General features: G+C 41.8%; 2 protein-coding genes across 17 annotated transcripts in view; one reads left to right on the top strand and one right to left on the bottom strand.

The window, feature by feature from the left end:
* The window catches only part of LOC116847073, a 280,111-nt gene that overhangs the window by 5,029 nt on the left and 247,327 nt on the right, over positions 1–27,755 (bottom strand). For 6 of the 7 annotated variants that reach the window (XR_004378655.1, XM_032821678.1, XM_032821679.1 and 3 more), the window contains 2 exons: positions 11,422–11,553; positions 10,345–10,485 (listed from right to left, as the gene is read on the bottom strand). Coding sequence is in view for 6 of the 7 variants with exons in the window: in XM_032821678.1 (XP_032677569.1) it covers positions 10,345–10,485; positions 11,422–11,553 (273 nt within the window). In the remaining variant the exon portion in view is untranslated. Of the gene's footprint in view, positions 1–10,344; positions 10,486–11,421; positions 11,554–12,438; positions 12,619–27,755 lie in introns of those variants that run through there. The other variant, XM_032821676.1, reaches the window with a different exon arrangement.
* The window catches only part of LOC116847068 (glutamate receptor ionotropic, kainate 2), a 330,836-nt gene that overhangs the window by 208,269 nt on the left and 94,812 nt on the right, over positions 1–27,755 (top strand). Inside the window, exon 1 of one of the 10 annotated variants that reach the window (XM_032821668.1) lies at positions 13,447–13,911. The exons of 8 other annotated variants lie outside the window; for them this stretch is intronic. Coding sequence is in view for 1 of the 2 variants with exons in the window: in XM_032821667.1 (XP_032677558.1) it covers positions 13,883–13,907 (25 nt within the window). In the remaining variant the exon portion in view is untranslated. Of the gene's footprint in view, positions 1–13,446; positions 13,912–27,755 lie in introns of those variants that run through there. One more of the 10 variants, XM_032821667.1, reaches the window with a different exon arrangement.

The following is a 27,755-nucleotide window of genomic DNA, read 5'->3' as shown; positions in this document are numbered from 1 at the left end:
TCTCTCTCTCTCTCTCTCTCTCTCTCTCTCTCTCTCTCTCTCTCTCTCTCTCTCTCTCTAAATATCTGCATCGTGATGTGAAAACGTTGCATTACTTTGTGAAAGCAGCTTCTGTCATACTTTTGAAATATAACAGCGTAAAAATCCCTGGGGCCGGGACATTTCACGCAGAAATCCTCAAATTATGCGCACGATAATATAAACGCAAAGTTATTTCTTTACTGAATGATAGTGAAAATTGACGCAGTTATTTAGTTACGTGAAATTACGGCCATATATGTTTGTCAACTCAGTCGCTCGGCGATGCGAAACTTCAATATTTCGCATTATTTTTGATTAGCCATATTACACTGCGAAATTGCACTACACACAATGCGTTCCTCATTTATTTATGAATATCCAAGTAGAAATATTGTGAGGAATATCGATAAACAAACGTTCTCGAATGTCGTTGGTTATACGAATCATCAATACATCTGACTCGATTTCAGTAACATGCGTCAAACGATTAACTCTTTTAACAATAATCGATTCTTTCCACCTTGTATAGGACGTACTTTTTATCAAATTTAACGAACGAGTTACATTTTATTGCGATTTAATCTGCTCATTTTCAAATGATCGCACAAAAGTGCTGAAAGAGACACAGAATATTTTTAATTTGTTGATCGCTAATGTAATGACGCTTTCCTGTTTTAAACATTTTCTTTCATTTTCCAACATTCGCGGTTTTGTCATTTAATATTACGCATGCTATTCCATTTGTTGCTTCGTTAAAGAGGATCAGGGACCATAATCAAAACTAGAATTGTCAGCCCGTGTTTTATTTATCAAAATCATTACAAATATATTTACGTATACAAGTAGCCACGTTTGTCTTTTGTTTGTTTTTTGCATATTCCTCTTTAATTGTTAAGCTTTTCTTTAACCGTTTGTATTTCAGGAAGCAACATAATTGGTTTTGAGAATTTTGATGTTCTACTCCATTTATATCAATCTGGTTCGCAGTGACAATAAAAATTGTGTCAAATACAAATGGAATTAAACTATAATCAAACGTGAATATATAAATTTTTGTTGACGAGTAATGCCAACATTGTACAAAAATTCGCGAAACGCAAAACATTAATTATTTTTAGTAATCATTCCACTGGGAATAAAAGAAGATATTGACAAGTGATAACGCGTGCAAATTATTATCGTTTTATTTTAGTAGAAATGCACTGAAAAAGGTTGAAAAGTAGTATTTTGTCAATCGACAAATTGATTAATGGATGATATGAAACGGAGTAGAAACACATTTACATCTTTCTCTCTCTCTCTTTCTCGTTTTATTAACAGGCAACAACAAATTGGAGTAGCGCTATTGGAATATCGGTCGGCGAAGCTCTTTGTCGTGTGAAATGTTCGACAGGATGACATATCGTGGGATTACGTAGGGCCGCATCATCCTTGGCATTTTGCAGGAATTCTATTAACTCCCGCCATCTCCTCGCGAATTCTCGCCCCAAACCGGGAATTTTCTATTTCTCTTCGCTAGCTAGCACAACCGCGAATAATTTTCAATAAAGGTCGGACTGGAAAATATCTGTAGATAGTGTCGAACGTCCTCGACGTAGAGACGGTTATTCTCTCAATGCCGATGAGAAGAAAATCAAATGATCTCATTTTCTAAAAAGCGTTTTATACGCCCAAGAATAATAATTCAACAATGATTAAAGTACGAGCGGTTTACTTCACAAATAATAACATAATTCTATTTAGAATTTTTCAGCGTTCTTCCCAGCCTCGCAAAGTATTCAAACATGAATCTTATCAACTGTTACAAAGCGCATATCAGAAACTATTTATGTGTCCGTGATTATATAAGATGCGGCACAATGAGCACGATACGCGATTGAAATATGAATAATCTGCCGCAATAATTCTCACTTCAATGCCCCGGCGAATTCTCTATTCGCAATCTTTACAAAGAGAAGCTCGACTGGAAGAAGGGTGCATACCTCCCGAAAAAGAAACTTCGCGGCATGATTCTTCGGATACGTTCATCTACATATCAAAATACACAGCTATTTAACTTAAATTGAAATTTCAGATCACGGCCGACGGCATAAAAATAATGGAATTTTTTCAGAAAACACCGTTATACATTTCTGCCCGTCAGCCGCCGCCCCTTCCCGCCGCCTCTCTATTCCTCCCGGAATAATCGTGTACAATTCGTTATTCCGAGTGTAATTTTATACGACTGATTCATATCTTTCGTTATTCGTGCGAAAGGGGCTTGTAAGGAACAAGATATCGTGCCTCATGCTCGTTTTGCCGCGCAGGACGTGATTAATTTCACGCAATTCCGTTAGACGCCGTAGCGAAGATTTTTGTCTCTAAAATAGTAGAAAGAAACTTTCATCGTGGTCGGTTAGATGGGGAGGAGGGTGACAATATATTACGCTTGCATAAGGGTGTCGGTGGGAGGATGACGCGGGAGGGAACCATAATCGGATTGTTAGCGGGGAACAGAAAGTCGTCTTACAATACAACTTCGCGAATGAATATTCGCGACGAGCAGTTGACGAGACGACAAGTCGGCGCTCATTAATAAACGTCCCCGAACGTCGCGTCGTTTTCTTGTAAATAAAGTGCTATTTGTTGCGCGCCGGATAATAGCCGGAAATGAATGCATCCTTCTTCGCGCCCTGGTAATAAACGTCAAACGAAACGGAGGAACATTCGTCGTGAAAAGACACAGCGTAGCTATAGGATATTACTGTTCCGGGCTGCGAAGCGCGATCCACGAATTCGACTCAGTTAACGTTGTGTTAACGATGCCACGTTGTGACACGTGTATTAACGGTCAGAACATTAACGCAGAATTATTTTTCTCTTTCGCAACCGGGGAAAAATGCTCTCTCGCACGTCTAAAATCGGATTCATCGTACATTCTCCGACATAACCGAAACTGCGCTGTTTATATTTCACCGCGCGACAAAAATGTTTCGCGCGTGTCACGTGACATCGGTTTCATTTCGCCGAAATTACCTCAGTCCGATTTAAATCCACCGCCCGCGATACCGTTATTGCGGAAGAGCAACATCGAGAAGCACACAAATAACGCCGCGACAGACTTTCCAAACGCGCTCGCGAGACGACAGGGAGCTTAATAATCCGTGGTAATTCTTATTTTCCGCGGTTTAACGCTCTCATTAGGCGGTCAGCCGATGAGTCAGTGAATTCGCGCGTCGCTTCCTCCTGAGCATTCCGCTGAAGCGAGCACGACCGCACGACGGAACAGAATATAAGAGGTGAGAGACGACCAAGCCGAGCGCGTTGCCGTCCCGACGACGCTCACTCGGCTCTCTGTTAATCCCTCCGTGGGATTTCAGCGTCGTGGAATTTGCATAGTCGCGGGATTTTTATCGCGCGAAAGGCCATCCACCCTGCGGCTTCGGCTGTTCGCGGACACTTACACGGGGCTCCGTGCCATCCACCCTCCGAGCCGGCCGGCCGTCCGCCCTCGTTCGCGTTCTCGCGCCGTCTCTCGGATAACGATTCGCCGCTCGGGCAACGAGGGCGCATCGATTTTTCATTAAGCTCCAAGCCCCGCGGACCGCCGGCTGCTTTGCATACGCGCTTATTCGTTGCATCGCCGCGTCGCATCGCGGATTTCCCCGGACTCTGCCTGTTTGTGCGAGAAAGCTGCGTGCGTGCGCGACCGCTGTTTTCGATTACGCATAGTCGCAATGTGAAATCCCAGTCGATTTCGCGCCATTCCCTCCTCATCCCTTCCGTCTCGTTTCGTCTCGTCTCGTTCAGTTGATACCGAGCGAACGTATGAAACCTAGGAGGCATAAGCATTTGAGCCTGATCGGCTGCTTAACACTGCGCGCCATTGCAGTCGCGGAAATTACGATGAGCGAAATTGCGGAAACGCGCACACGCGCGCTCACAGACACGCCGCGGCGAATGGCCCGACATGTTTGTTTTGCCGCGACGAATAAATTTCGCGTTGAATTTCGAACAATTCGCAAGTTTCTTCTGGCACGGTGCAGCACTGTTAATTGCTCGTGGCGATGTGCCGCGCGATGCGAGTCACATAAATAATAGTAGAGTAAAAGAATAGATGAATAATAAAATGAAGGATGGAGAGAGCTGATGGAATGAAATAATATCTAGCAATAAAATGTTACTTTTTAAATTACGGGGCGACAGAGAGTCGCGCGTGCGAAACTACAGAATCCGCTGGATTTTGAAGGATCATATCGGAAAATTGAAGGAGGAAAGTCACCGCGCGATCAAGCGCCAATCTTTTGCGCACGTGTTCGCGCCAGCCATCGCGACAAGCGTGGCGGTTGGCTTAAAACGGGATAAATCTCTGGAAGTGAGATTTCTATCAACGCGATATTTCCCTCGCGTTTTCTGCCGTCCGACCTGCGATCGACGTGTCGGAAGTCGCTCGCGAATCTTGTTCTGAACCGTTCATAACGCTTGTCCCCGCGAAGTTGTAAAAACTCGCGTCATCCCGCGACTTGACACTCGATCCGCCGACGTACAAACCCGATCTCGAGCTCTTCAACTTCCTTACGACCGCGCAATGAAATTTCGTGGGTGGATACCGGGAACCACGGGAGATCGAAACAACGATCGCGCCGCTCCGACCTGGCTACGGCTGATATCGGCAGCAGAAAAATATCGCTCGCTATTTCATCCCTTCGAAGATTCGCACGACAAATGCGTTTTTTTATCCGAATATCGTGCATCCCAACATTACATCGTACTCGCGCGTATCTACGAGAAGTGGCGTGAAAGATGCATAGAGAAAATCACAGGGTGAAACTCTAAGGGTTTTCCAGCAAGCAGTTTAAACATAGATTTGAGTTCAAACTCTCTTCTAACGTGTTCTGATATGTTTGACGTACTTAAAGAGAATTTAAACTTGAATCCAAGTTTAAGCTACTATTGCAAAATCTAACTATATTTCGAAACTTAGACATTCTTCCTCTTCAATTTGGCATATAATAATACACTGAGAGAAAAATTATTTTAAAATCAATAAATATTTTTTTGGTGGGTGCCATTAACATATTTACTTAAATCTATATTCTCTATATTTAAACCAAATATTGTTTATTTAAATCAGGTAAACAGTATTTGATTTAAATAAAGAGAATGTAGATTTAAGAAAATATGTTAACGGCACCCATCAAGAAAATATTTGTTGATTTTAATATAATTTTTCTCTCAGTGTATTGGAGACTGAGTGATTTTCTTTTCTTTTTTCTCTTTTTTCATAAATTTAGTTCCGCATAAAAAATTCCACGATAAAGAATGATTTAATAACACATTCATCAATATTAATAATATAACTAATCTTCCAAAATCAACAGACGCCTCACTGATTTTCTTCGCAAGGATTCGGAAAAAAGATAGATTTGTTGTCGTCAACGAGCGTTGTCTACGCGATTTATTTAGATATTTATTTTTTATATTAGATAATACTCTAGTTTTTCTAATGTGTGCGATGAATGTAAAATGGAAGACTATTTCGATGCAATTCTATCGCACACTCTGAAGAATTATTAGCCGCAGACTGCAAACGAGTCACTCTATACGCTTCTACTAATCGTCGTCGAATATCTTAGTGCGAAGTAACCAAGAGAGCATTTGAGCAGTGGTCTAGTATATCAGGATAAGTTCAACCGAAACGTCTTGTAAAGTTTCTGCACAATTTCCCTCGGTTTGGTTATATAGACTTGTTCCCAATCGCGTGACTCGTTCTGGTGCTATACATGACCGCTAGACACGCCCGGTAATAGTCTCCTTGTCGCTAAGTTGTAGATAGGTTCGCGCTATGTCGCTAAAATTGCAACGCTAACCCGGACTCGTAGTATCTAAGACTTTCCTAGGCACGCGAAATCGCCAGTAAACGAAGAACAAATGTCATCGCAAGCCATAACAATAGCCGCGAATGTGCATTTTAATGTTACAAACGACGAGGCACAAGTGTCGAAAGTGATAGAATGAGAGAAAAAAAATTTCTGAAAAGTACTCTTCTTCTCAGTTCTTTCATAATGTTGCTTCTGATTAATAAATATTTTTTAGACGTTAAACTGTCAAACATTTCACACCATTCCTAAATATTCGCTTTCTGATTTTTGAAAACATACCAAAATTGACAATTTTAAACCCTTGACCTTTCTACAATTAAGAAAAATATCTAAAAATTAGTAAATATTTAACTGATGGGTACACTAAAAAAAATAACATATGTACTAAATCTATTTTCTTTTATTTAAATAGAATAAATAATAGCTTTCTAGAAAAACTCAGATTTTCTAGATTTACTAAAGTTTTAAGAAGAGATATATTTTCTTCTTTGTGGAAAAATATTTAATATAAATAAACATGCTGTTATAATGTGTGTATTCACCAAATAAAGATGTACTATTTCTTAGATATTTTTCCTCAGTATACTCAGTTAATTATGATTTGCAGGCCGACTTTCAAAAAATCGAGTACTATGTATTTGATAGTATTAATAGATTTTCGCGATACTAAACAGGAAACAAGTAAAAATATCGCTATTGTTCCGGAGTTAAGCAAAACCTCACTCGGGTTCCGTCGTCCTCCAAACGAAGACGACGCTTCGGATGCTCGTTTCCGACTACATGAGACGACCGGCGCCGCGGGTTCGTTATGCACATCGAACGCTGGTATTTGCGCTGCGGTATCGCGAATGAGTTTGCGGAATTGCGACACAAACACTCGCGCGAGACGTACGAGACGCCATAGATTGCCGACGCCGCTTAGCACCGGTCCTACGTAGTAAGACGTGTATAAGTACGTAGGATATCTGTTGCCAGCATATCCAATACGAGGTCGCTGTCCTATTTCCCGGGAACGACGAGACGGTTATCGGCTGGTCGTGAGTGGGGCCAACCAACTCGTGGACACCAATTTTACGATAACGAACCGCATGAATATAGATAGGAAATTGGAGCGTGTGTCGGCGCGAAGAGCGATCATTCACGCCCGGCTTCTTTAATAATTTAAGAATAATTCACCGTTTCTCCGCGGCAAATTTATATCAAGTCTCTGACTACGGCCTGCTTTATTCGCGGATCCTTCAACGAGGAGTTTTTTGTGATAACGTGCTGAAAGAAAACCATGTGAAATTTGTCACAGTTATCATTCAACCCACAAAATTGATTTTTGAGTTTTTGTTAACAATGGGTAGTCCATAAAATATCTTTACATAAGATCCATGTTTAATACGACAATTAAAGCTAATTAAAAAAAGAAGTCTTTATCATTTACTAGTTGCGTCTTTTTACACATTTTTAAAAGGTTAAGTTAAATGATATACTCTTAAAAATACTCTTAAAATACTCTTAAAAAGAAAAAAAATTGACTCTGCTTGATTGATTGAACGATTGCGAAGATTCAGTGCTATCTATACATTTTGAATCGTATATCAAATTCCTATTTTCATTTTTCTCGATACGTATTTCATGTAGGTTGGATCATTCATGCGTAACTACAGCCAATTCATATTTAGCTTCAGAAATTGGGTTGCAGTAGAAAATGCTTGGATTCTTTTTAGAACTCAGACTTTGTGCCAAGTTACAAGTTAGCGAACAAAATGATCTATGCACGGAAAAAAAAGATTTGGTTGAATTAACCAAATATCTGGTCAAATATGAACGATCCAGAAATTCCGATTGAAGTAACCCGAATTCTGTTTAAGTTAACAAGATTTTTGGCAGACTAACCAAACATGTCTGGTTATTTAACCAAACATGTCTGCGAATTCAATAAACACTTAACTGTGTTAACCATTTGCTTTTCAGAAAATATTATGTAACCGCGCAAAATTCAGTGTATTTTTGATACGTCGATATTTTCGCAGTAATGGGATGTCTTAGTACGATAATAAATATCGAACATTATTTTTGATCGTTTTAAGATATACCCATTACTGTAAGGATATCGAAGAATGATAAATTCGTTTTCCAATCTTAATTATGGCGTAACGACATTGGGTACAGCGATAAGAACATCCGCCGTTCAGATGCGCGATGATATATTGGGAAATTAACGTTAACACACACGTAACTAATCGTAAGCGTGGCGCATTCAACAAATATGGGGATTACGAGTGAATTACGTTAAGTGCGAAGGTAAGAGAAGGATATTATACCGATATGGCCTCCGAAGTGCATACAAAGCAGGGCGTTATAGCCCTTCGAGCGCTGAATGTGGTAAGTACAATCAAAGCGGCGAAAGGGATTCCGATATAGATAGCCGACGCATGAGGTTGAAAGCCTCATCGGACGACAACGTTCATCAGCGCGCTGACTGAAATGCTCGCAAACATAACAGGTAGAGGGATCCTCCTGTCGACAATCATGCTCGGCTGAAGCTAGTTTACGTTAGCCCGGTTTCAGATTAATGTCGTAATAGACACTCAAAGCCAAGCTCTCGAGACAATCGCGTTGTGCCGCACGTTACGCGTAAAAAGGGAAATAGTTGGACGAATGAGAAGTATAAGACGAGAATTTCTCACGATACCGTCACGATAATTGACGAATTTTTTCGGTGCAATGCTTTCATTACGATTTACTATTACGATATGCCGATATTACTTTCTATCTCGTGCGTTGAAATAAATCAAGGAAAATATACGAAATATACAATAATAAGATAGTTTGCTAATGAATACTTCTATTATTGTATATTATTTGATTATTTTATTATTAAGTTGCGATAGCGTGATTCCGACTGAAATATCGGTATAGTAAAACTTAGATGCTTTCTGCATCAGAAACTCTTGCATTCGAATTAATATTTCGATTAAAAACTTGTCGCGCGCTCTGCGTAGTTACATTTAGAGTATGAGTCTACCGAGGAGAGGACTTCTCAACGAGAGCTTCATTTTCCGTGAAACGAGATTACGCGGCGCGGATGGAAGTTGCATTTCTACAGTTATATCAAAACAGCGAATCATCCATGCGGTTCTATTATTGTAAACTATTCCGCCCTCGCGCCGTTCTCATAACTACCTCTTATACGCACGGAACTCCCGCTTTTACACAGTGAGCAACATTCAACTTTCACGAGGCTTCAGCGATCGTTAGCTTTGTCAAACTTTACACTGCCTATCTCCTTCATTAACCGTTCTCAGAGTTATATAAAGTTAGTGTCACCCTTTCCGTCGCGGCGTTTTCCCTTACGATATCAGACTCTTTAGTTGCTCACGCGTCGTTAAGTTTTATAACGTTTCAATCGGCCAAAAATACTTTAACTCTTCTCATGTGTCCGTTTGCCATGTCATTTCCGTGTTATCGCACCGGGAATGCGAACGTATACACACGCGCATAAAAACTGTTCATGGTATAAAGCTTAATATAGTGTGTCGTAAAAGACATCTCTCGAAACTTTATTAGAAACTTCATAAGGAAGTTTAAAAAACGTGTTAAAAATTGTAACAACATTATAGGTCGAAAAGTGCAAGATGTTAACTACGTTAAATACGTCAACTCATATTACGATATACATTGAGAAAAAATCTAACAAATAAGAAATATTTATTCGATGGATATTAATAACTCACACCAATATATATGTGATGTGTGTGTGTATACTTTGCGCAAAAATTTCTTTCAAATGAGAAAATATATATTTTCCTAAAACACCTTTCACGAAAACAATTCTTTATCCTATTTAAACGAAAGAATTTAGATTTAAATATCAGTGTGCTACATAAATATCATTCATTTTTTAGATTTCTTTTTCTCAATGTATAAAAGAAACCTTTGACACTGTTTTTCCGAGATCATATACGATATTTTAAATTCTTCACGAAATAAAGCTGTTTTCAGCTGTGAATCTCGTGTCTCTTATTTTGACGCAACGACATTTACATCGACAATCCTGAACGAGCGGAAGAAAAGGACATTTGCAATATTTTACAAAGCGCATGGTGAACCTTAAGAGAGTAACGTATACGTGTAATTGGAAGTGCGCAATGCCATTATATGTCCGATAATCTACGACGAGCGGGGAAGTGAGAGATCAAAGGTTAAAGACGCAACGCACGGTACGACTCGTATTCGCGAGGAGTTCGTGAAATTAGAACCTTTTGGGGTTCTTGAATCCCCAAGGGAATGTGGACAAGGCCGCGATCCTACGGCATTCCTTCTACGCAGCCGCGATCGTCCGCAATTCATTTCAATTCCCGTGCGGGATATCGACGATATATACTCGTATTTCTGGACCGACGGCATTTTATACGTACGTACCCAACCTACCAACCAACCCACCCACCTACCCATCTACCTATCTACTCACCGTGGAAAGGCGGTTGCCGGTAATGCGATTCCACGTCGGGACGAGAGTCGAGTTCTGCTTGCCTCCAGATATACGCATTCCTTGCTCGCCGCTTCCACGACGCGCTGCAGTAAGGCGTCGGCACCAGGCGACCGGATAATGCTGTATAAGAAGCGGCTCGTTTGGAAATGTAATATAACCGAGACATCGGAGCGGGAATGCGTCTCTACGTGCGCACGAACACACGAGATAGAGTTGTCGTCGTAGTCGTCGTCTCTAAGTAAATGAAAATTGAATTCGCGGCATAGACTTCGCGCGAGTCTCCCTCTCTCTCCTTCTCTCTCTCTCTGACAGTCGCACCGAACTACCGCCTAAGATTCAGTGTGTCGCGAATCTCTCGCATCATTTAACATTTCTCTTTCTCTCTAATTATCACCGAATTTCTAATTTGTAATACATAAATCCGACAATCACCCAATTCTATTACTACTTGAACGAGTCGAACAATAACTAATGTGACATACGCCGACATGTCGCGACAAACACCGATAATATATAGTGAAAACGAGGATACTCTCTAATAAAGGTACTTACGTTACATCCCGACGATCACTATTCTCATACACATCGCTATTCTCGACACTCCCGATACTTATTTACGCGTGAGACTCACTTTCGATTAGATAAGACATATAAAAGGCGGAGACGATGTCGATCAATATGTTAATGGCGGTGGCTTGATGCGGAAAGATCGAGAATGCCCGCGCAATGCATGATGGACGCTATAAATGCGCGCAAAAACATGTCGCGCGGTTTGACAAGGACGCCCTGAAGTAAATACATCTCTCTCTGTCACTCTTACCTACAAGCCGACTCTATCGCCTGAGATTCGCGCATTTCTAGCGTCGTTCTTTTTTTTCACTAATTACCATCAAATTTTTAATTCGTGCTTTATAAATCTGCCAGACGTCCAATTCTATTACCACTTGAACGACTCGGATAATAACGAAAGCGACAGGCGCCAAGTCGACACGTCGTGACAAGCACCGGCAGTATACAATAAGAAAGGGGTAGATTATTCTCTAATAAGGTACTTACGTTACATCCCGACGATTGCACATCGCTATTCTCGACCACTCCCGATACTTATTTCCGCACGAGGCTCGCTTTCGACAGGTCCAAGACACGTGCAACGCGGAGCGATGTCGATCGATGTGTCGACGGCGGTTGCTGGAAGCAAAAAGATCGAAATTCTCAAGATGGCCGCACAATTGATAATGTACGTGAATGCGCGCTAAAACGTGAACGATGCCACGAGTCGACAAAGATGCACTCTAGCGGATATACCCTTCTCTCTCTTACTAACAGCACGACGCTACCTCTCGATTCAACGTCGTGAATATCCCTCATTTTATCTTCCTCCTTCCCTCTGATTTTCATCGAATTTCTAATTTCGACTGGTAAATCCGACGCAGTTCTACTAACGCTTGAGTGAATCGAAGATAATAATGAGAGTGATAAACACGCGCCGATTCGACACGACGCGACAAGCACGGGTTACAGAGTCGAGAAACGAGATTATTCGCTACTCACATATTTACGATACATCCTGACGATCGCACGTCACTGTTTGGGCACTCCCGATTACTTATTCGCGCGCGAGACTTACTTTCGACTCGCCTAAAGATCCGTCAAACACAGAGATGTGAATTGAAGTGTTAATAGCAACTACTCAATCTGCAAAAAGATCGAAGATTACCACGTAATTGGAGTATACGTGTGTAGTCCGAAGCCATCTGCGATATACACTTCTCTCTCTTTCCTATCTTTCCCTTTTTCTCTTTTGCTAACCTAACTAATACTACCGTCCAAGATTCGACGACGAGTATATCTCTGGCGCGTTTCATGTCTGTCTATTCACCTACTCTTACCTGCTATATTTCTAATTCCCGATTAATAAATCTGACGATCGTCTGATTCTGTGACTGCTCGAGCGAGGAAGATAATATGAGCGACAGACGCCGACTCGTAACGCGACGCGACAAGCACGGTTTGCACGTATCCAGAAGTGGAGATCACTCGCTACTTACGCACTGAGATGTACTCGCTGCTTACGTTTTGCACACGTCTCGACGATCGCACATCGATATGTTTCGGCACTCGCAATACTTGTTTTCCTACAGGATGCACTCTCGACGTGTAAAAGACGCGTGAAACGCGGAGAAATGTTGATCGATACAATCGATAACGTACGCCAATAGTTAGCGCTGTGTGCAAGCACTGTCGCGCTGCTACAACGACGATCTCTGTAGGCTCGCCCCGCAGTTACATTACCATTTGATATCGGCAGTTACTGAACATTATCGACCAGCTATATTCGTTTTTAGCTACTATGTATTTCTCATACGTAAATGACAAATAATCTTCTCGCTAATGCAACCGTTGTGTCGAGTCGGTGTTTATTACTGTCATTAGAGAGTTTTTGCAATTCCGTATTTTAGATACGGTAAACGCTAAAGTCATGTGACTTCATACTGTATTCCGTTTTTATGTCGCCTACTTCAAAAGAATTTTTGCACTGTAAACGTATGATAAAACGTACGCTACGATAACATACGATAAAACAGTATCCTACACGATCTGCAATCGTTCTTCATTTTTCACTCTCTTTTCATGGATTTTAGGATATAATCTCCCTTAAAAGTATGAGATCATCTTGACTTGTGAATCTCAATCGTTCAGATTTCATTTTGGTAGCCATAACGTCGACATTACTCGTGAATGCTATTTTTCAGAAATAACGTTCGCACGTTATCTGAATAGCGTCAAAGTGACCGATGCGCATGCGCAGTTTGGTCTTTTGACTCGATGACGTCATTTTGGCGTTTACCGTATCTATACCGTATGTTTGCAAAAACTCCTTATTGAGTGCTTTCCAGCTACGTTACATTGAGTATACAAAACTAGTTTATTAGTCCCATATTATTTAAAATATTTTAATATAAGATAATATAGTAAGATAATATGCAACCAATAAACTGATTTTGTGTAACACAGAGTATGGTCCAGCGGGCGCTGCAAATGCTTTGTAGCGTTTTTATTTCATTCTCTTTCTTCATTCGAATCCGAGGAATAGAATAAGAGGGAGAAACGCTGCGCAGCATTTGTAGCGGTTGTTGGACCACACCCACAATGTACGTAGCTGGAAAACACCCATTATTATCTTCGAGTTACTCACGTAGTAATAAAATCGCACGATCGTCATATTAATCGGAAATTAGGTGATAATCAGATGGAAAAAGAAGGATAAACACACGCGATGTCGAATCTCGGCTGGTCTGTTAACAAGAGCCAACGAGAGAAAGGGATATCCCACAGATGGCGTTCTTGCGAGACTGCGACGCCGTACACCCCAATTTCGCGGCAATCGTCGATCTTTTTGTATTGAGCTACCGTCATTAACACATCGATCTACATCGCTCCGCGTTTCACGTTTCTTTAATCCCGTTGAAAGTGAGTCTCGCGCGGAAACAAGTATCGGGAGTGCCGAAATAGCGATATGCGATCGTCGAGACGCATCGTAAGTACGTAAGTAGCAAATAATCTTTTCGTTTTTCGATATTGCAATCCGTACTTCACGTCGTGTCGAGTCAACGCGTCTGTCACTCTCGGTATTATCGTCGACACACTTAAGCGATAACAGAATCGCACGATCGTCAGATTTATTGATGAGGAATTAAAAGTGATAATCAGAGGAAAAGAGAAAAAGATGACGCCGGCGATATTCGAGACACCGATTCTCGGGAGGTAGCATCGGTCTGTTAGCAAGAGAGAAAAAGAAAAAGGGTGTCTCACAAAGTGCGTTTTTGTCGTACCGTAGTTATCATTTACGTTTCGACATGAATTGTCCATTATGCATTGCGCGGACACCGTCGATGTTTTTGAGTCGAGTAGTTGATCATTAATACGTCGATTAATATCGCTCCGCGTTTTACGTGTTCTTTATCTATCAAAAATGAGTTTTGTATGGAAATAAGTATCGGGAGTGCTAAAATAGTGCAATGATCGAGAGATACTATAAGTACATAAATAGCGAATAATCTTGTTTCTCGTTATATACTATCGAGTAGTGTCGTGTATACTTGACTTAAACTTGCCATCGACTCACTCGAATAATAATATTATAATTATACAATAATGCCTGCGCGAATAACGCAAAACTGAATATTGCTTCTATAAAATATTTATTCTCAAGAAGGTGCACTGAATCGAAGTTTTTAATCTTCGTCATCGTATTTTTTTCCCATGACGTCGTCTTGCTCTTTTTTGTTACCTCGCGCGTCAATCGTCGCGACGATCGCGCATTTGGAATATTGAGAGTCAGTAGCTGTGTATTCGTTCTAGTTTAATTCATTATAACTTAAACAAAAATGTTTCAATATAATAATTATGGAGAGAGAGAGAAAATGCGTGAAACAATATACTATTTCCATCACTCGCTAAAGGGAGCACCGGAGAGAGAATGTCGGCGATATTATTAATAAGCTCTCTCGGAGACGCGACAAATTTTTCGCAGGATGACTTATTCTGAATAATACGAGATACAAGCTCCGTTGCATCGCGATACCTCAGACACACGCCGACGTCACTGCGTATAATAAAACGCGCATTTCCATGTAAATTCACTCTTGCGGGAGTAATTCAGCGCATTGTCACGTTGATGCCGTAATTAGCACTTAATTTGATTTGGTTTATTTGAGCTGGGGAGAGAGGAGGGGAGGATGAAGTTAACGACAAGAGAGCTCCATAACGAAATGACTGACGGGGCGCGTGCATTGTTGGAGACTGTGGCATAGCAAAGGGAAGACCAGACTTGATTGACGGCGGTTCAGGGCACGGTAGCGTGTTAATTTGAGGGATGACCACATCTACAAGAGCTCCACTGTGAATTGAGCTATGGTGGCAAGCATATCTCGCGCACGATAGCTTTATTCGTGGTATTCCCGGACGCGCGACTCGTCGAATAATAATTCTCGCTGCGTGTCCAAGCGCCCGGGTTTTCTTCTCCTTCCTCCTCTTCCTCTCTCTCCTTTTTTTCATTTTTTGCCACAGGATGCGTTACGTAGATTACCATATATTTCTGTTTCATCTCGAGGACCCGGTTCACTTACACTACGTTGTCCGCGACTATCAATAAAATTCGGACGGCAATACGACACCGCCGGATGATTCAACGCTTTCATTTTTCTGGATTATTTATCGTGCGCGACAGCGCCGAATCGAATTGCGGTTGAAGCAATTTGCGTGATAAACGTTGAGATTTTAGGTATTGTGCCCGTAGCGAATATTATCGCAAACAGAGTCGTATTGTTGGAGGGACGCACGCGAAAAAAAACAAACCGACGTCCGATTCGTCGGCTCTTTTTTGACAAAGTGAAATAGCTCGCGGGCGGGAAATACGTTGCATCAGGTGTTCGCGAAATGCTAACCGGATATCTAGGACTAGTTACCATGGCTATCTGCGCAAACACAGCACGGTCATGCACAGCATGGAAATTTTATATTACAAAATTCTACGACTATGCGAAAGAGTAAAATATCTCATATAAATGTAAATATTCGGGAAAACAAGCGGAAAAATTACATTGGCAGCTGGATTCACAAGATGTATTATCATTAAATTATTATAGAATTATTTATATAAATACATAATATGTCTTAAAAACACTAATATATTAAATGTACAGACGCGTAAAGAACATCATGTGGATTTTTCCGTAGATACGAGACGCATTCCACGATGTTCCGGACAACAAGTGGCCGCGCTATCAACATTGTATTACGATGCCGGCAGCATGGCGTTCCGCGTGCCGCGGGTAGTACTATCAGGATTGTACATAATAATCCACGGTACCGGTAGTGGACCGCGCACGTTGCTAACCCACTTTACATACATTGTACCTATAGACTCTGGCTTAATTACAACGCGAGGTAACGAGTATATAGGCCGATCCCCTCCGCGTCCTGCTCCTAAAATTGTCGATATCTGTCGATGACCTCCACCGTGTGCACCCGTTTAACTAAAAGGGGCAGTCCAAAATTGCGCAGCGTGTACGGGTTTCTATGTAATTTTCCGGACATTCGATTAATTCTGCGCCGACTATTTTGGTGATTCTTTATGTCGCAGCGCTATTAAACGAGTCGGTATTAGACCGTAATGATTCTATCACGAGGAAAACGAGCTGTTGTCGTTTAAATCGCGATTTCTTCGCATCTCGAAAGTTTTTATTTTTATCTGTAGTATCGAACGGACGAAACACCAAAATGAATGAACGAGAGCGAATTGCTCAATGTAAATTTATCGGTTTTAACTTTACTGATAAATGTAAATTTCTTTCAAAATTTCCTCGTTAATAATGATTAATCGTGGTCTTTCTTTTCAACTTTCTGGCGTTCTGCAACAGAATGCCTAGATGCCATTAAAAGTTATTTGAAATTAACTGCGTCTACAAAGCATCAGATTTTACGCAAGAGAAGCCCTCAATCCTTTTAAAGAAACGGTAAACGAAGGGCGGCTCGATTAATTTCATTTGCAGAAATTCCAAAACGTGTATTCCATTTCCGCGGTAATGACTACGAGCGGTTACAATTATAGTTTGACTATAAGTCAAACTGTGTAGCTGACGAGCGAAGGTGAGAAGGGAAGGCGATAATTATTTGTTGGCGTGGTAACTACTTGAACGGAAGTTACGCTCGATCAACCGGGAGAGAGAATTAACGGATCAGGCAGAAGTGACTACGCTCTGCCCAGCGATTTGGTATAATTTTGTCCTGAATCTCGGCGAGGGAGTAACCCAGGTGGCTTATTGCCAGATTAGCGCCGGATTCTCGTAAGCCGTAATTTATTGCGTAACGCATTTGGCCCTAGCGGCGATTTCGCGTCATCCATTGATTTTGTACACGCTCCCGCATTCCTGCGTTTGACGATCGAGATATATTTGACGCGCTTTAGTTCGCGGGCACAGCCCTTTCTGTAACGGACTACGGCGTATTCATTTTGGCGATTAATTAATGTCATGTTCGTGTGGAATTATCGGAAATTCCTGTACGTTGTAAGCGGACGAGGCGGGGCGAGGGGAGGGAAGGAGGGACGAGGCGAGGCGAGACGAGACGGTTATTAATTGCTCAACGTTACGGATGTAATTTTCGTGAAAAAAATAAGAACAATGTAGAAATGGCCTTTTCAAATATCGCCTTTATAGCGCCACGTATGAAATGTAAAATTGTGTGCTTTGTAGATCCTCGTCGGAATAAGCGGATGACCATCAGCAGGCAGTGCAATTGCAAAAACAGTTACAAGGTTCAAAAGAATCAGTAAACAAAGCACGACGTCTTTTTCTGATTAAAAACGTCCGAGTTTCGAATATTAGTATGACAAATACTACAATCATAAACGTTACATGCGGCTCTGCGATGTAAAGCGCCCCGTATTGTTACGAATATAAAAATATCGAATAAAATGGAAAAGAACGCCGAGGCAAGAGAGATACTCCTCTCCCTTTTTTCTCTAACGCAATTGTGACCGAATTGCTCAAACTATCTTGACATTGAGAGAATATGTTTTGCTAATCTGACAAAAAATACCAGTGTTGGCAACAAATGGTTTGTTGACAGCAATTGATAGTGGGAACAAATAATTTATTACTTTTAATTTGATGCTCTAAGTAACATTTCTGTTTTTTCTGTAATGACGAAACTAACCTAAACTAAATAGACAAGAACAAGTATGATTTGTGTCTCAGGCAATGTGTTGAAATGACAAATCATGAGGAATGATTTGTAACTACTCGATCTGTTTCCCTAACGATTACCAGATAGTAAATGTGCTTTTATTCTGATAACCAAAGGATTTTCTCCGGTGCACACTCTGCTGTTACATAGACTACTCTACATACGGCAGATTCGTTATTTCGCGCGAAAAAATTTGTGAATCTCGCGAATAAAATGTCTCCGATTGTTTCCATTTCAACTCGACACTCAATGGAATTTCAATTTGAACATCTGCTGAACAAAAGCCGGGGCCACTTGAAGCTAAACGTTAACGAGCGGTTAACGAAGTTTCCACCGTCGTAACTGAATGTATCTCGCGACTTGCCGGCCGAGAACGACGAAATTCGCGAGAGAACGACGAAGAGAAGGCGCTTTTCGCTTTTCGAAACGCGCGCGCGGATTTTCGGGTCCTCTCGCGTGAACTGGTCGTTGGAGCGATTCGCACGTCAATTATAATTGCGTCGCGCGTATTTCGCCCGATATTATACAATTTGCGCGTACGATAGCGGAATGCGGCGCGTTACACGGACGCGCGGCCGCGCGTGTGGCCGCACAGCTCACGCCGGTGCGCACCTTTCAGCGTATGCAAATATAACCGCGCGCCACTGCATTTGCATACCGCGGATTCCGCCAGAAAACCGTCCTCCCCGATCGGGTTCACCCCGTTCAAAAACAGGCCGGGCATTTTGAATGCGTAATCCCGGGTTAACCTTTTGCATTTACATGCGCGATCGTACTCTCCCGATTCTGTACGCTTCTTCCCCGCTCGTGGATTATAGCCTGTCTTCTCTCTCGTTGCGAATATCATCCGTCGGTGACTTTTTCTTTTTTCTACATTTTTTTTCATCCGCTCACGTGTTCTTCCTTTCGCATAATGGCGTCTATTATCGTTTATTGCTTTTTTCTTATCCGTTTAATATGCTTTGTTTTTTCTCCATAAAATAATTCCTCCCAACAATTTCGCGCTACACGCCGATATGCGATATATACATGCGAAATTCCCGCTCCGAGTTCTCGAACAAAGGATAAATATCAGCGCGTTCATGTTCCCTCCTATCTTTTTTTTTTTTTTATTTTTTACATGTTTTCATACTTTTTTGGCATATATGCTCTGAAACCTTCCACATCTCGAATTCGTATTCTATCATTGAACGGAGCGCCTCTAGTGCGCATTAGAAGAAATTTTAGGAGGCATTGTGTAATGCATCTTGCGCATTGTAAGAAACACTTCGACCCTTCATTCCTCAAAGTTACAAGACCCTACATTACACTGTCGTAGATAAAGTGATGTATCACTTCTCCTCGCGATAAACTCGAAAGGCGTAATATTTCTATAAAGAGAGCAAGAGAGAAAGAGAAAGGGAGAGGATGAGGTACACCAATCAATTACAGACGCGGCAACGTCTCCTGAATATGTTTCCCGTAGCAGAGAAATCCATTATCCGTCGATCCGAAAACAATTATGCGCTAGAAGAGCGGATTCTATCACGCTCCTTATCGGCGGAAGAAGCGATAGAAGAATAATACTCGGGCTTCGCGTCAGTAAGCATTGTAATCGAGACGCGACGGATGCAGCGTTTACGAGCGAACCGTATCAATTCCGCGTTACCGTAGCGGTAGAGCTCGATGGCTCGGGCGTAGCCGATATCGATAATCGACGAGTGAATTAATGCGGAAAGCGCTCTCTCTGTCTCTCTCGCAGGTGACGAGCTGGCTGGGCGACGCGCAGGAAGCGCACGAGTCTCGTCCGCGGCGCTCGTTAATGCACGCTCAAAACTCCGAAACGTGATAAATCGCACCACGTCTATCGTATAATTGTCGCGCGCTGGCGAAACCCCGCCGTGTGTACGCGCAGACTGAAAATTAATATATTTATATACGAGAAGAGAGAAAGAGAGAAAGAAAACGTATAAATGTGTGCGCGCGCGCGCTCGACCGAGCGCACCATTTCCGGCCTTCCGCTCTTCGTATCCCCTCTCCCTCCTCTCTTTCCTCCTTTCACTCCGCCCCGACGTAATCTACGGTTTCGGAGTTTCCTCAATGGATTTTTGGATTACCGTGAGACAAATGACTACTGTTCCACCGGGGCAAGTAGAATACCGTAGAACCGCGATTATCCGGCCAATCCCGACAGAGAATTAGCTCGACGTCGGTAGGAATTTCTCCCCCATTACCGAAGTCCACCTTAGAAATTAATGGAAAGACTACGGGGGGTGTAGTAGCTTTAATAATCTTTAAATATTTACAATGCAGAGCTCGTGCAAAATTCATCGAGCTAAATTGAAAAGTGATTGAGCCGACGTTTGGATTTTGAATGCACCTTGCGCCTTTGAAACTTTGCTTAACCGAAGTAATGAAAGTATAAAGAGAAAAGACGGGGGAGAACGCAAAATTTATAATATGATCGAGTTTGTGTGTGTCGGTATATGTATAGAAAAACTAAAAAACTATAATTAGTCGGCACGTAATAGAAGCAATACTTGTAGGCGGAAAAAATATTATGGTAAAAATCACGAAAAAATTTTTGTAGTCTCGGACTATGCAGAATTATGACGAAAATTATTACGTATTTAAAAACATTATGAATGTTGAAATTTTTATTACAAAATTATTGTAATTATTTAAATGTTTTTTATCGTATATCAAAACAGAGATCATTAACTTTATTATATTTTTATAGTAATTTAGACTACAATTTTAGTACAGCATAGCTTTACAAAAGAAAACATTGTAAAAAAAAATATACAGATATATATAATTTTAATGTAATTACTACATAATATTTTTAATTCTTTTAAAAATAATCCTATCTTTATCTTTTCCCCCAATTTGGATCTCTCAAGATATAGTTTTACGAATTTTCATCGCGAATGGCCTATAAATATACAAAATCATCGCAAACTCCCGTGTTCATCGGCAATGCGATTTAAATTCTGTCGTTATCGCCCGTTCGGTATTTGCAGAGGCGATCGGAATAAACGACCTATCTTCGTTCTCTTGATATTCGCCCAGCAACCTTTACGAGCGCGCGGTCGAAAGTTCCGATAAAAATAAAATGTGCGTAATCGTTCCGTCTCCGCGGATCATTCCACTTCTTTTACGTGCCAACAGTTTCATCTTAATACGTTCGGTGATATATGATGAAATTTAGAGGTAACTAAAAGCAGATTGAAGCGATTTGCAAACCGTTCCAAATCAACTGTTCATAATGCACGCAGAAAGAGACATGTCATTGAAATAGTGACAACTAATGTCGTTGCTGTCGAAGCTAAATTCGTTAATTAGTTAAATTTGGGCGTTACAGCAAAAAAGTATTTGCTATTAGATAGAAAGTGCCTGTTACATCACACACATATTTTACTTTTCTCTTAAATTGCACTTTTTGCTCGTCAAAAACAGCACTGACGCTTCAAATTGCAAATATAGTGCAGAAATTTTCCGTTAGTTTTTAACTTAGATTAATGTCCGCTTTAATGTAAACACGAAAAGCAATGTCTTTCGTACTTAAATAATTACGCTGTTTGATCCGTGTTTCACAGATGGACGATTTCGCTGCTCAGTTGAAAGAGTAGTGTCGTGATTGATTAAAGTGCAGCAAATTCACACGAGCAATACGCAACCACATTCGTTCGCGATCGAATTATTCAGATTCCTTTCTTTCGTTTAAAAGGAGATAGAAAATTGTAGAAGAGATGATTCCATCCATCTCTTTGATCGAGCAACGACCACATATATTTTTTGGTACTAATATTGGTACTAATTTTTTGGTGCGTAATATTGTTTATATGGTTTGCTACACTTTCACATGGCATGATTCATCCGGATCATCAAAAGTGAGCCGTGCAAACTCTCCTTAAGCGGCACGATCCACAGTCGACGTCTACGGCTGGATTACCGTGTCCGCGCTTTACTTTGGCGAGAATTAACGAGCCGGGGAGTAAATAAGCACTTCGCTTGCAATTCACGGGGCCAGTGTTATACGAGCTTTGCATCATAAAATCCATAAACCGCCGTCGAGCGTAAGGGAACGTCCGTGAAAATTCCGCCGAACCACTTTCCCAGGCTATCCCGCGAGCGGTTTGCAGGGTCCTCGAACGAGCCTGCGGCGTGGATATACCACGCCTATATACACACAGGGTATCCCACCACTAATATATTTATGTTCGTTCAACTATGAGTCGCCTGATCGATTTGACCCTTTCTCAAAGAAGGAAAATTCTAATGCTTATTTTTCCGCTAAGATTGTACAATTTTGAACATCGCATATTTAGGTAATTGGACTTTTTGTTCGAAAATTTCAGAAAAACTCAAAGGCTCGCTTAAATATAAAATTTTGCAAGAGACATGCAAGATGTCCGAGACTCAAGCAGATCTGCGATACAATTCCGTTAGATTAAACGATCGCAAGAAAGCTCGATCTACTGTCAATTTGCCGTCGGACGGTCTCGACGGATCTGCTCAATTTCTGCCGTCAATCTATCGTTACGTCCGCAAGCACGATCTGTGGAAACGCAAGCTTGATGCAAACGCAGTTAATGCTCATCCACTGTAACACACGCCGATTGAATCTGCTGCTTATTGATCCCGAAAAGACGAAGGGAATAAGACGCGTAGGTTCCTCGATATGCCCATGACAAAACATTTACGTTTACCAGAGTGTATTGGACACAAATATACGCGTATTTATCAGAGTAATTCATGAAAAAGAGAAGAGGGGATTCGAGAAAGTTTATCGGAAAAGTTATGGGACTTCCCGTGTAGAGATATAACGCGAGCTATATTACGAGTATGAGGTATATGGAACCAGGGTAATCCCTGTGCCACATTCGCGAGACTCTTGAAAAATGGATCGACCCGCCGCCGCGCGTATAATATCGTCCATGGCAGTAATGTCCGTAACGTAGCTAAGACGATCGTAAAATGGTCACTGTGCCGGCAGTATAACAGTAAATCACGATTGCATCGGTACGATCGCGACACGTTTGCGAGCACGACGTCCAGTTGCCCGTCAAAAAACGAGAAGGAACTTATTCGAGGGAGATCTTGATCGGGTATTCTTTGAAAATCATCTCATTCGTATTGCCGATACGTTTTCTCGATAAACGGGAAGAAATCCACGGAAGCATTCTTACCGATACGAAAATTAATTATCTCTAGTGAAATTGAGAGCCGTCAATAATAATACGGCTGCAACATCGCGGAACGCCCGGAAATATGAGACTGGTCGTCCTCGAAAGTTACGTTTCCGAGTGTTTCCGGGCGCAGCTCGATTTATCGCACGCGACAAGCGCGGCAAATAAAGCACAATATATTATTAGATTACCGTCTGGCGTAGTTGACAACTCTATGTCGGCGATTATTTGCGAGAATTGATCGCGTCGTATGAATCACTCCGAATAACGATCGTATTCCATACTTCGAATGTTTATTACGATTGCCCGGGGGATTCTCCGTGGTTCCTGTAGCTACGATAGGCTCCCGGTGTTCTTGACGTGCGGCTTTTCGTGGATGCATGCCGCGTCCAGCACTCGAATATAGGATTTTATTGCGGCGACAATGTGACAAGCGGAAATTACCGCGCTCGTGGCAGCACCACCGAGTATCGAAGGTATACTTGGGCACGCGCAAGACTCGAATCAGAAGTTATACGTCCGTTGTAAACTAGATTTACAAGCCGAGTAATAAGTAAGCCGTTCGGCGCATCTCGCCCGCATAAATCCCACTGGAAAGTAACGCGCTAAAGATATATTTCGCGATACAACGAGATCGTTTGAGATCGCATTTACATCGTGATAAATGCCGTTATTTGTTTAGTCCGCGGGATAAACGGCGAGACGAGGAACGAAAACATAGGCAAATATTACTCTGGCGATACGTATTTTTTCAGCTGCGTGTCGTCGCTATCGTCCAAAAAACAACGGCGAGTAAAACGGATCAGCGCGAATACTCCAAAGAATAAAAGTGCGTTCGGACCGCGCGAAATAACTCGGACAACAGCGAAATTCAATTCGCTTGTTTCAATTGTTTCGCCGTGGCAATCTTCTTTCGTCGTCAAAAATGTCTTTAACGAAAAAAATATATATATGAAACTATAATAGAAACTATAATAAAAAAATATAATAGGAAGCGACCAAAAAAGCGGAGAATATTTCAACCACCCGATGGGCCTTTTCCCCCCATGGAGAGGCAGTTAACCGATAGGTTAACTTTGGCAGCGTACCGTAGGGAGCTTACTAATACGAGGCCTTTTGCGCTAATGCATTAAGCTAATCTCCCAAGTTTGCGCAAAAACTACGCCCGACACGAAGAAGTTAAGGGCTTAAAGGCCGTGGAGAACGAGCCTTTCAACGACGCGTTGGAAAATTGGCTGCGACGCGATCAGCGCGCTCGCGCTATCGCTTAAACCCTTAACCGTCTTCGTTCCCGTCATACGTTAATCTCGCGGACACGCTCGTGAAAGAGCCGACGAAAAAACTGCACGACCAAATGTATCTCACGTGTTTATCGGATACAATGGCTTTCCATACGCTTTTCGCAGCTGCGAATATTTCTGTATGCAAGTCCTTCGCCGTTTAAGCCCGTCGTGCGCGACTATTTATTCCGCCTCGCCGTTCTTCTAGTCTATTTTATTTGACTCCATTATACTTGGTCGCCAGCCACTTTATTTAATTTCGCTCGGAGCTAGCCGGTTGCGAGCAAAAGGCTTATACAGATAAACGTAATCGAACTTAATCCTCATTTGCACTTTAAAACGATACTTTTCCCACCACTTCGCGGCAGTTCGATAAGAGCCGAGTCGGACGTGAAAGGCCTCGCATAAATCGGAAGAAACGGGTTCCGGGTTTTATATCCTCATCCCATTTATCGTCCTGCGTACAAACGCGACGCGACAAGCGCGGTAACCTCGTTCCTTATTTCCCGGTATAACTCTTTCATCGCCGTGGATGCATGCAATGTACGCGGGAAAAGTCGTGGGATATCGAAGAGAGATATATTCAGTGTCCGCGTTAATTCATCAACTTGTAATCACTCGCGATCTTATTAACTTATAATCGTAAAGCAAACTGATAAAAAATAAAAGAACGACACGTTCGTTAGGTGCGCGACGTTAGGTGCAATGCAAGGATAAAAAGACCGATCAAACACATCCCATACGGTGTTCGTGTCGATAACGAAAGAGTTAAAGTTGCTATGGCGACAGCCGACAAGAGATAAGATGAAGAAGCGATAGAGAGCAGTGTTCTATATTGAGTTACTGAAAGTCGGGAGAACCGTCGATGTCGTCGCGAAGAATTGCATGAACGGTAGCGCTATGAGAATAACTCGTGCCCATTGTAATGTAATTGCAAGATAAGGACGAACTTGCACGCGCGATAAGGGGAGAGATGAAAGAGCCAAGGTGGCCTCCGATGGGTTACGATGATTTCCGTGAGATAAAGACACGATGTAGGTACCGCTGTCTCGCGGGAATTACTCGGTCCAATAGTCGCGCACGGCTGCATATCCGCACGTTTCGCACGTTGGTTGGAGCAAGTGTGTGTATTTTAAACCGGCGTCGATCAATATTGAACATTTCGCCTTGAACAACGCAAAGCTAAGCTTGTTCCTCTCTAACTCGGCGTTTCGACATTCCTGCTAAAATATTTGAATCACACGACTCAATCTGTTCTCGCGCGCTCGCGAGTCACGTTTGAAATTTAATTACCGACTATACTGCAATTGATTGCCTGAACTGAATTATTAAATTCGGTTAAAGGGCGAACCCCTTCTCTCCACTTTTTTCGCCTCGCTCCGTTCGTGCCAATACACTTGCGTTAATACAATCGATGGATCATAATTATAATTGGCGATTATAATATTATTCGCAATAATTAGATGCAAAACGAAATTTCCGTGCGACGAACAAGGGACCAAGGTCCTCTTTCTTGACGGTCAAAACGGCGTAATTACTCTCTGAATTTCTTGAAGCAAAACTTTGAAAAGTGATCACTCGAAATGGAGTAAACTTTCATTCATAGAAAGTGAATTCTCCGCTCTGAGTCGAGTGAATATTTTTACTCAAAATTGAACAATATCCGATGTATGGTCAGTTGCAAATCAGTTTGCACACTTTTTCTCAAATGAAGTTACGACGCCCTCAAAAAATGCTGACAAATATGCGCAGTAATCGCAATTGTAATACAATAATATTAATTGTAATATAATATGTAAAATACAATATATTTAAATTATTTCTCAAAAATAATGTTTACTTAATTTAAAATTCTTTCTTCCAAATCACACAAATGTCGCACTCTGTCACTTTGGCTCCTGTCACAACCGTTTATAGCGCATATACGTCAGCAGTGGCTGTCAATTCTGACAACTTGAAGCGATACAATTTCATTTTATAAAAAATGTGCAAGCCAATTTGCAATTGACTATACTTTACACCGTTACAGACATATATTCACTTTAATCGATTGAAACATTCGCTCATACAGAGCCAGAATCCACTCCAAATTTGAGTGAAACATTCATTATTGTTTCTAGCAAAAATACTATCACTTTTCACTTGTTTTGAGTGAGATTCACCCCGACAATACACCCGTATTAATAGCTATTACTTGAAGCTTGTTTGAGACATTCAAATTTGAACTTACAGTTAGATGAGCTAGTTAGTTAGTAGCTATTACAGTTAGTTGTGATCTTATTATAAATATAATATCACACGTGTCATAATTAAACTGAAAATTTCAGACTTAATTCTGAATTTACAAACCTGAGTGTCTCCCGTGAGACAAGTTTCAAATAACGACTTCGTTAATAATGAGAGTATCGCCAGACAGACGACGGCGTCTGATTAATTGGTGCATCGCCGAAACTTAAACGTCTCAACACAGAGAGATGTACACGTGTTCGTGCAACGATCGCACAGATCGTAACGCAGACATCTTCCGTTCCCATTCTTTCTACGACTGGTCGCTTTTATCTTCGTATCGGGATCGTGCCGCTGAGGCTGAGCGTGATAAAGCGCGTTTCGTGCGCGAGGAAGAGTTCTTTGTCCGACGAGCGATGCATTATTTGCGCGTCTATCGATCTTTGGCCGTGACGAGATCTGCCTTCGCGCCCGCGCCGCGCGGTCGCCAGGACTCGCTCGACGGATCGGCGATAAACGTAAATCCCTTTTACGGAAGTCGCTCTCTTGCCAATCTTGGCGAAGGTGGGCGAGTTCAAGCTTCGATCGCTGTGATACCGTAACGCGCGCCGATACCGTAAAACAAACTATTCCCGAGCGTCCCAAATTATTGTGAAATTTTCAGTAGACTGAACAGCACACGACGCGATGCGACGACGTCGTTGTTTTATTACGCTTATTGCGGCCGTCGCGCCTCTGCTCTAAACGAAGAGACAACCTTTGTGCTGTCGCAATAAAAAGTTGCGTTTCAAAATATCCGGATGTGTCATATGTGGATGTGGTAAGACACCAGCAGACGCCAGAGGTATGTCCCCTGGCGCTATGGCGTGATTTTTTTCTTTTACAATATCAACTTCATTTGTTTACTCGTTCTGTTTCAGGACATATATAACGCAAATGTATATTTTGTTTGTACCATATTGGC

Source organism: Odontomachus brunneus, unplaced genomic scaffold (assembly GCF_010583005.1).
Source record: "Odontomachus brunneus isolate Ranch 3 - 2012 unplaced genomic scaffold, Obru_v1 Obru_scaffold_073, whole genome shotgun sequence".
In the NCBI taxonomy this organism is placed as follows: domain Eukaryota; kingdom Metazoa; phylum Arthropoda; class Insecta; order Hymenoptera; family Formicidae; genus Odontomachus; species Odontomachus brunneus.
Note: the sequence above shows the minus strand (reverse complement) of the source record. Positions and strands in the feature narration are given on the sequence as shown.